Below are 10733 nucleotides of genomic sequence, written 5' to 3' on the forward strand. Positions count from 1 at the left end.
TCTTCTATGTCCTCTAAAATTTTCTCAGCCTTGCAATCACCTAGCTTTCCAGAGCTCAGAAACAGTTAATCAGTTTCCCTATTTTGCACTATTCTTTGTTTACAAAATTTCATAAAAATAGATTTTTACCAACTTCCATTAAATTGTTCTATTGCTCGTATTATATAATGTAAGCACAGCTTCCCTGTCAAGACTGCCTCAGAATAACCAGTCACATCCAGATCGAAAATCCAAACAAGATAGTTCTTTGGGAAAAAGAAAGAAGCAGAAAGATTCTTAATGAGAGTCCCATACTGAATGCCTGAATTTGGTTGCTCCACTCTGCCATTCAAGCTGTCCTCAAAAAGGCATCATTTAAGCACAAGCAAAGTACAAGAAAAAAGCACAAAGATTTTTTTCTGTTTTAAGGAGAGCCCCAAATTGGCAGAGTGAAGTTGACTCTTCCACTCTGATTGGCATTCAAGCTGCCTTTGAAAATGCATCTTGTAGATACAAGCAGCAAAGGAGGGTGCTCAGTGTTATGTAAGCTGTGTGCCTCATTGAAAGACATTTCCTGTGGTTTAAAGAGAATGTCCACTCTTCTTCCTGGTGTCATTAAGTGACCTGATTTCCAGCAGAAAATAATCTGCACTTGCTCCCCTTGTGCAACACTATTTTTTAGCCAAGGTTTTTCCTGAGACTCATTGCATCAGGGACTTACCATCTTCTGCTTAGGTCCATGTTACTATCCTTTTCCCAGTGATGTGTGAACAGTTGTCTTTCCACTTTACAGAAGTCAGCAGTTTAGGTAATTAAATATTGATTGATTCCAGCCTTATTTTAGAGAAAGGGGGAAGAAATTGAAGGGCCACCATACATGATGCATGGACCTGCTTCTGGGGCAAATCAGAAAACTGATCCACCTTTGAACACTGTGGAGTTAATTAGTCAAGTCCTAGCTGGGGAAATTAGAATCTTGGGAGGAATCTTTCTAAATTACACCTGGAGATGCAAAGCTTACCTGAAATAAACTGAATACATTTTCCTGCTAATTCTGTTTTGACAAGCTAACAGATCAGCCTATATAGGAGCCTTGTTTTATCCTAAATAGGGTGAGCACAATATTCCTTCAAATTAAGTAGCCTCAACTCCCTTTGGAAGTACTTAGATCGAGTCTTTCCTCTTGATGATAATAATCTGAAGATGGAACAACAGGATCATGCCAAAAGTTTTTTTCTTAATTCCTCCAAGGGAAGTTTATTCTACAAAAGAAAGAAAGAAAGAAAACAAAAAGAAAAAATAAAAATAAAAAAAAATCACCATTCCTTGTGGCTACCTGAAATCTCCAGGTAAGCAATCATCTTCCATGTTGACGGTCCTTAGACATTCAGCTACAATCACCGCTTGTCTCATGGCCTTTTCTGGAAACAAAATCTGTGGAATGTAGATTTCATAATGGGCATCCTGTCAGAATCCATTTATATCACATTTCATAAATGTATAGGTAGAACAATGTGCTTATTCTGGGGATTCTGCCATCTCTCCGAGGGGGGGGGGAGAGGATAGACTTTAGGCGATCTTCAAACAACAGGGAACATTTGAACTGGGGGAGGGAGGGGGAGAGACAGATCTGGATTGCATCTTCATTTACAACTAAAAAGGAAGCAATAACCATAAAACCAAGGAGAGTTCCCTTTCCCATGGAAGGGCCCGACGCCTGACCAAATGGATGAGGGGAGGGGCTGAAATGGGAATGCTTTATATAGGATTGAATGACAGCCAGTAAGGTGGGTAAAAACGGGGATGATAAGATGTCAGGTATATCTGGGCATGTAATTTCAACTGTGAATCAAACTTTATTTTCTGTTATAGTGATTTAAATGATGATGAGTTCCTGAACCATAAGCACTAAATCACGGTGTGTCGCCTTACAAGCCTCTTATAGAACAATATTCATATGTTTTGGGGTGGTGATTTAGAGTTAGAAGACACCATTGTGTGAAAGAAAATGGGCAGACTAAGGAAATTAAGCATTTGCTATTCACCCACAGCCTGGGGAAAAAAAAGTTTTTGTTTTATAAGCCTGGGAGGGGGTATAAAGTTAGGGGGTTTGGGGACAATAGTCCCAAACAAGAAAAACTGCTGTTTTATTGTTATACACCAAACATTCGTATGGATAGTGCTTTGGATGCCAAGAAGATATTATTGTGGAATTCATCTATGTATCTGTGGAGATGCCTCTGCAGTCCCAATCTGGAAGCGCAAAATCTATGGCACAATGGGGGCACTGAAAGTCCACTGTTGTAGCAGTTGTGGATATTATTCTAATGGTGTCATTCAGGTTTTCCATCAATCTTTGTTTTCATCTCTCTTCAAAGCCAGTGGAGCCTTCATAGCACAGGGCTGGGCAGCCGGTTCTGTCAGCAGCCACCGCTTCTAGTTCCCTTGGCCGGATGTCACAGAGGCATAGAGTTCCCTTTATAGTGTCTTTGTAGTGCTTGCATGGATGATCTCGAAGTCTCTCCCCAGTCTTTAATACAACATACAGCAACTGGCAAGGCATATAGTGGTCATCCATTCTCCACCCCCCACATTGGACCTCCGATAATCAGGGAGTCAACACTGGTGGACGTTCATGATATAAGACCCTCAGGTTGGAAACAGAGTCTTATCCACAAGTACCGAGAATGGGCAGAGGATGGGCATGTGAAATCTCTCCAGATATGTGTCATTGCTACACAGTCCAGGAATGATGTCTATGCTACACAAACAACAACAGGTGAATCTTTGAGAATGAAATATAAAGTGTTGTAAGATGCAAAATAAAGATAATTGGTTTACCTGATTTGAGATTGCATTATGCAGGTAGTTGTTTAATTTGGATGAAGGAATGCACGTTGCTGAGAAATAGAATGTTAGAAGGATATGACTTGAGATTTGGGTGGTACAATTTATGATACAATAAAGCGAATATTAATGCACATTTTAAAAATCATTTTATTAGATGTGCTATTATGAGAATTTGAAATAGATATAAACCTCCAACCAGAGAGAGCCTAAACATATTTAGTGGCTGACGCTACTAGATTAGCAGCAGTAAAAGTAACAACATCAACAATAACACAAAGCGAATTAAAAACTGACAACACCATTTAAAAAGTCTGAAATAAACAGTCAGGGTGCTGCTAGCTTAGAAGAAGACTGGGAAAGTATACATATGGAACAAAATTGAGAAAAGTATGAATGGGGAGTTTGAGCTGATCTTTGAAATTAATTCTGAACTTCTGACTTTCTCCACTTTCTTTTAACAAGGAAGCAAATGGGGGAAGGAGCAAAGAAAGAAAGTGGCTGGTTGACTGGCAGACACTGGAGCAGAGAGGTTAATTTCCTCATCTGCAATCTGCCCTAAAGAAGGAGATTGCCATTTATTTGTATGCTGTGAATCTCCCCCAGACTTTCTTGAAGGCTGCCTTCACATCTTTGTTGCGTAAGCTGTAAATCAAAGGGTTGACCAGAGGGTTGACTACCGTATAGAACAGCGCAGTTGCCTTGTCCCAATTTGGAGTGTGGTAAGCATTAGGTGTGGAGTATATGATGAGCATGGAGCCATAGAAGAGGGAGACAGAGACCAGGTGAGCCGAGCAAGTAGAGAAAGCCTTGCGTCTCCCTGCAGCAGAACGGATGCGAATAATGGCTGCCACAATACCAACATAGGATTTCATGATGACAGCAATGACTACCAGCAAAGTGAAACCAATGAGAGCAGTCAGGATGAGTTCATAAACTCTTGTGTCATCACAGGCCATTTTCAAAAGTGGTGGCACATCACAAAAGTAGTGGTTTATGATATTACTACCACAGAAACGTAGACGGATAGTGTTACCAGTGTGTGCAACAGAATTGGCAAACCCCACTATATAAGACCCCACCACTAGATGGACACAGAGCTTCTTGTGCATGGCAATGGCATAAAGGAGTGGGTTGCAGATGGCCACAAAGCGATCATAAGCCATGAATGCCAATAGGAAGCATTCACTCAAGCCCAATCCAGCAGCAAAGAAGAACTGGGCTGCACAACCAACTAAGGAAATGTGGTTGTTCTTGGACAAACAATCATATAAGATCCGAGGAGTGTAGACTGAGGAATTCCAGACATCCAGGAAGGAAAGACTTCCCACAAAGAAATACATGGGTGTGTGCAAGTGGGAGTCCAGGTAGATCAGGGCTATGAGACCCAGATTCCCAGTCAGTGTTAGGATGTAGGAGACCAAGAATACCACAAAGAGAATTGTCCGTAGAAATGGGTCTCTTGTAAACCCAACAACCACAAAATAAGTAACCAATGTGTGATTGTCTTCAAGTTCCATCTTTTCCCATGACCTGTACAGAGAGGAAAACCAAGAGGAAAAACAAACAAGATGTTGCAGTTTGGGGCCCTGAACTATGAATTAATGTTGTAACTTTGAAAGATATTTTGAAAACAGCACATTTTTCTTCAGGTTTTTGAGCAGTTTGATGGAATACTGGCTTTACATGAAAATATTAGCATTACATTCTCATTGCATTAGGTGCACATGATTTTATGTTTTGCAAACCTTTTAAAATATCTGGTCATATAAAACAAACAAATAAATGTTATTGTGAGTTAGGACAATCAGCACACAAGTTTAAACAATAACTGCAACAATACTGTCAAACATTCACATCTGCCTATCCCTGGTTTTTGGCAAGGACTAAATCTGCCAACCTAGTAGTTCGAAAGTACGTAAAAATGCAAGTAGAAAAATAGGGACCACTACGGTGGGAAGGTAACAGTGTTCCGTGCGCCTTTGGCGTCTAGTGATGCCGGCCAGATGACCACGGAGACATCCTCGGACAAGCGCTGGCTCTTCGGCTTTGAAACGGAGATGAGCACCAGCACCAGTCTGAACATCTGACTGACTGTGTGATGAACATAATTAATTTTTAGTAATAATATTAAATAATTACTGCCAAAATTCTTCACTGGAAACTTGGCTCACAGGTTTGGATTTCAATGTACTGCATGAATAACTGCTAGAACCATAAAATTGAAAGCGTTTTGGAAAATCAGTGGGTAAGATCTTATAGGACTTTTATTATCCAGGCAGAGAGGCGTCTGGTTCAAGACATGCCTGATATAGCAGTTATTGAAAAGAAGAAACTTTGGTTCATTGAAGTGACTTTACCAGGTGATGCTATGATTGAGGAGAAACAACTGAAAAAAAAACAGATCAAAATTGAACACTTCTGGAAAAAGAAATTGTTGTTATACCAATTGTGATTGGAACCCTTGGATCAATACCTAAAACAGATCAACCCCCGATCCATGGAATGGCACCAATCCACAGCACGCCTGAAACTGGGCCTTGGAAACAAGCGAAGACCCATCTGTGGGGTGTAGGCAGCCCATGAAGCCATGCGCCCTCCGGTCCACGGAAAAGCCTCTTTCCATGGAACCAGTCCCTGATGCCTAAAAGATTGTGGGCCGCTGACAGAAAGGATTTCCTCAATATCTGGAAATATTGAGTTGGGGATGGAACCTGAATATTCTAATGATTCAAAAGCTACCTTGCTAGAAATTGCTTATATTTGTTAAAGGCTACTTGTTTGTTTATGACTTGAACTGAACTGTAGATTGCCCACCCATCATCATCATCAAGAACAACAACAACTATGAGACCAACCATTATAATAATTAATAAAGATCTGGCAATGGATAAGAGCAGGAAAATTGAAGAAAGAGGCAAATTCTCGCTGCAGAAGACCAAGCACTAAGAACAAATGCGTAGAGTTTTATACTATCAAACATCTGTACTAACATGGGTAAAAGAATGGATAATTCTTAGAAATAAAAGGTTGTTATATTTGGAGGGCCATGATTTACAACTTGATTGGCATGCTTTCTTATGGTATGGGAAAAATAAAATTCATAAGTATTTTCAAAACCACTATATAAGAAACACATTATCACTAACATGGGAAAAAATAAAATGTAAAATATACTTGAAAATTCCAGGATGGCTTTAACAATGGAAGCATTTCTACATCCAAACATAGTCCATTTCAAGAAAATATGGGCATATAGAAATATTCTAAATTCTGAAGGGAATCTAAAATCTAAACAAGAGATGGAATATCAGGGTATTAATCTATCATGGTGGGCATGCTCACAAATGCAAGTTAGATATGATAAAGATGTTACACTGTGCGGATTTTATAAAGAGCAGACCTTGTTTGATCTGACATTATTAACTTCTAATGAGAAATTAATTAGGAAAATCTATAACCTTTTATTCAATTCGAAAATGGAAAATGAACAAAGTAAGGAAACAATGATAACATGGGCAAAGATTTCTGGATATAATACAGATTTAGAAAAATGGCAAAACCTGTGAGAAAGAAACTATGAATTGACAATATCAACTTCCTACAAGGAAAACTTATACACAATTTTATATATTTTATATAAAATATAAAATAAACCTTTTGTATGAAATGGTATAGGGTTTCCTGCCTGAGCAGGGGATTCGACCTCCAAGGTCCCTTCCAACTTTATTATTACTATTATTATTATTACTACTAAAATGTTTTATAGGCGGCACTTGCCACCAGCAAGATTAGCAAAAATGTTTAAAAATAAGCCAGATAGATGTTGGAAATGCAAACACAAGCCAGGTACTTCTTATCACGTAGAGTGGACAAGGGTTAAAGCAAAGAGGTACTGGACAGAGGGTTTATAATAAAGCAATATATAGTATTGTAAATTAAGACAAACAAAATCATCCTACTAGATTTTTTTGGGGGGAGACTGAGATGGACCTAGAGGTACTCTTGCAGCAACAGAGAATAGGCAAGGTGGTGGCTTCATGGTTGGGAGGGGAGGCATGAAAGCGTTTGAGCTCCTGACAAGATGAGGCCACTCTCATGAGTTTGGGGAACCCTGGATTTGGTATGGCCTCCCACTGATAAAGTACAAGTGAGGAAACGGACATGGATAAATACCTGGTAAGATCCAATGGTCCAGTTTTAGAAGAATGGATGTATTCTGAGTCTGTAAAAAGCAGAGGTGGGGGGAATTATGTCTATGAATTTGATCTGAACTATGGTTATATCAACACCTCATACGATAGGTAAAGAAGGGATTCTATTCTGGAAAATGAAATAAAAAAGTAAGAATGAAGGTCCTCTTATCCAAAATCAGCATTCAAAGAAGATTCGTTGTTATTTATTCACAATCAATGTATCTGAGGAGCTTGCAACCATAGGTCTAGCATCAAATTAATATCTGAACATGTTCCTATCTCTCATTTTCAACCTTGTGTTTGGCTCATACTTCTCCTTCCATTATTATTATTATTATTATTATTATTATTATTATTATTATTATTATTATTGTTGTTGTTGTTGTTGTTGTTGTTGTTGCTGTTGTTGTTGTTGTTGTTGCTGTTATTGTTGTTATTCAAACTTACTATCAATATTCTGGCATCAAAGATCTCCAAATATACTCCCAATGCTCCCAATATTTTCCAAAGCGATTACTAAATTGTTTACTTTTGTCATTTTTTTCTTCCTAAGTTGTTTCTTTTTCATCACTGATTGCAATACCTTTCAGTAGTTTAACATTTTGCAGCTTATCTGCATTGTAAGTTCAATTCCTTGGTTAGCATCAATTTCTTGGTTAGCATCTCCTAAATTTCTTCCAAATCTCAATTCCTTAGTGTCATTTACTCCATGCCTAAATCTCTCCTTTCCGTTCTCTAAAATATCCTGATCCCCAAATTATCTGACATGAGCATGCCCTCCTTTCTTGAAAATTTCCTCTTATTTATGGAGCCAAAATAATTCTTAATATTCGCATGGAGAATATAGAATTCTATCTTCTCTGAAGCTTTTCTCAGGGGTTTTCAGTGACATGCCCTGCTCTTTGTTATAAAATCCTAGAAATCTATATACCAACTTACTAAGTTGTTGCATGTGATTGTACCCAAATGTATAACTACACTCCAGCTTCCCTTTCCAAATTTCACTAGAATAAGCAGGCACATCCCATCCAAAAATATCTGAGCAAGATTCCCCCGAATGTGGGGAAAAGAAAGAAGCAGAAAGACTTTCTCTGTTTTAATGGGAGTCCCAAATTGTTTGGTTGAAGCTGACTGCTCCACTCTGATTGCCGTTCAAGCTGTCTTTGAAAATGCATCACATTGATACAAGCGACAGACAAGGTCCCCGGTGTTGTTATGTAAACTGTGGGCCTCATTGGAAGACCTTTCTTGTGGACTAAAAAGAGTGTCCACTCTTCTTCCTGGTGTCACTGAGTCACCCCATCTTTAGCTGGTGGCACAGCAGAAAAAAATTGACGTCATTTCCCTGGTGAAACTGCGTGCTTTTCGTCCAAGGTTCTTCCTGAGATTCATCACTTCAGGGTGTTGCCCTCTCTGCTTAGATTCAGATTACTGTCCCCTTTCTTCAAAGCTGTGAACAGCACTCTTTCCACTTCATGGAAGTCAGCAGTTTAGGAAATTAAACATTTAAAAGATGTACTGTGAACAGCTTTCCCTGCCCTTTCTCAGAGATCTGCCTGAACTTCGTCTTTCAACTCCCATTCTAAGGCATTGTCAGAGGCAGGACTGACTCCAGCCTTTCTTTAAGAAAGGATTGGAAAAAGTGACCGCCATGCAGAAGATGCCTGGAGCTGCTTCTGAGTGGAAGCAGAAACTGGAAAAGGGAATTACTTCTGAGCAACGTGGAACATCTACTCATGGAAGGGCAAGAATGAACCAATTTGAACGTGGCTGAAACAGTCTTTGCACTCAAATGTGACAGAAAGGGCAGAAAACAATTGATCAATAATAGAAAATCGGGGGAGAAGCTCACTAAATGCCATCTAAAGATGCCAAACTTACCTGAGTGAAGGAAGCGAAGTGTATTTTCCCACTTAGTCTGATTTGGACAGGCTAATAAATCAACCTATGTGGGAGCTTAAGATGCCTTCAAGTTAAGTAGCATCAGTTCCCTGTGGAAGTACTTAGACTGAGTCTTTCCTCTGATGATCTGAAGGTGGAACATCAATATTTACAGGATTCAGGAAGGAGAAAAATCACCGTTCCCTGAGGCTTACTGTGATCTCCAGGTAAGCAATCATCTTCCAGGTTGAGGGCCCTTAGACGTCCATCCCCAATCATCACTTGTCTCAGAGCCATTTCTGTAAAAAAACAATGGTGGAGTGTAGACTTCTTAATATTCATCTCTTTAAAATTATTGTGATTATTTATTTGAACAGGTTTTACAGAAAAATGTGAACATTCAAAGAGAGAGTGAGAAACAAAAAGAAATAAATAAAAGAAAACAATAAAAGAAACAATAACAAACTGAAGAGAAAAAAAAGATTATTATACTAAGAAACTGCCAGTCAATTTTAGAGTGAATGATAACCAAATCTGAAACCCTGGTTCTAACGTGATATGGATTCAAATGAAAACTAAGTAAAGTGAATGAAGCTGTCAGAATTCATTATATCCCATTCATAATTCTCTATATGCATGTTATAAAATCTTACACCCTCACTGGATTCTGCCATTTCTCCAAGGAGGACAGGAGAAGATGTTAGTTGGCCATCTCTATCCAATTAATGCAAGATTGTTTATTCAGTCTGCCTGCCGGTGTCATTAGAGCAGGGGAAAAACCTTTGAACTGAGAAGAACAAAGAAAGGGGGGGAGAGATCTAGTTTGTATCTCCGATTAGAATCTGAATCAAAAGCCCCCCAGCGTAAATCAGAGGCATCACCCTCCAAGAAACTAGGGAAGCCTCAAGGCAACCCAAAAGAATCTTCCATGAAGGGGACAGAGGCTGTAGAGTCCACAACCCCTGACAAGAACTTGGATTGGATTCTGGTCTACACCGCAGGGGCGGTGGACACCTCGGAAGACAGCTCAGAGGGAGAACCTTTGGTAAGTGGATCCGTTCCACCGATCCTTAAGACAGTGACTATTGTTGTGATTCAGGGTCAGCCTGTGGGTTCGGCAGTTGGGTTGGATGACTCAGAGGAGGAGGGGGGTGTTGAAGAGCTTGCTGAGGGGGTTGGAGAGCTTGCTGATGAGAGCCCTCAGCCAGGCCCCTCCCACCTGGTCACGATGGAGACCCAGCTGTGTGAGCCTGACAGCGTGGATGAAGATGACCCACAGCTGGCCCTGTTCAAGGACGCCCGACGCAGGAGGCAGTCAATCAGGAGTAAACAGAGGGAGGCAATGGGGCACCTCAGAAGGAAGCAGAGAGAAGCCACGCCCTGAACTGTATAAAAGGGGAATGCTTGGGAGGGTTGGTTTGCTGAAGGCAATCGCTTGAATAGCTCCTGTTTCATGGTTCGTGTCTTGTTTGCTTTTGTATCCAAAAATTTGGTAGGCTTAGTTCCAGCCTCTTGCCTTCTTGTAAAAGGGGTTGTCCCTGCCTTTTCTGCAGGGCCGATAGCAGGCTGGTACAGAACAACTATATTAGCTTCCTCTATGCCTGAAACAGTCAAAGTAAAAGCCCTAATAGACTCCGGTTGCATCCGCTGCCTCATCAGCCCGACACTGGTGAGGAGATTGAGCATCCCAGTGAGGAGACTAAAACAACCAATCTCCTTTAGCCAATTAGATGGGTCAATAGCAGGGGGGGCAGTTACCCTAGCCACTTTACCAATTCACCTATCCCTGGGGTCTCATGAGGAAGACATAACGTTTGTAGTGGCCCCAGG

At 40.2% G+C, this 10733-nt stretch overlaps 1 protein-coding gene across 1 annotated transcript; it reads right to left on the reverse strand.

Annotated features, from left to right (window-relative positions):
• Positions 1-3404: 3404 nt before the first annotated feature.
• Positions 3405-4346, reverse strand: LOC310644298 (olfactory receptor 9G4-like; the record flags this gene model as incomplete). The annotated part of the gene is made up of 1 exon (XM_083369146.1): positions 3405-4346. One exon carries the CDS (start codon positions 4344-4346, stop codon positions 3405-3407), a length of 942 nt encoding a protein of 313 aa, XP_083225272.1.
• Between the last annotated feature and the right edge of the window lie 6387 nt (positions 4347-10733).

This window comes from Vipera ursinii, assembly GCF_947247035.1.
Source record: "Vipera ursinii genome assembly, chromosome: 1".
Classification (NCBI taxonomy): domain Eukaryota; kingdom Metazoa; phylum Chordata; class Lepidosauria; order Squamata; family Viperidae; genus Vipera; species Vipera ursinii.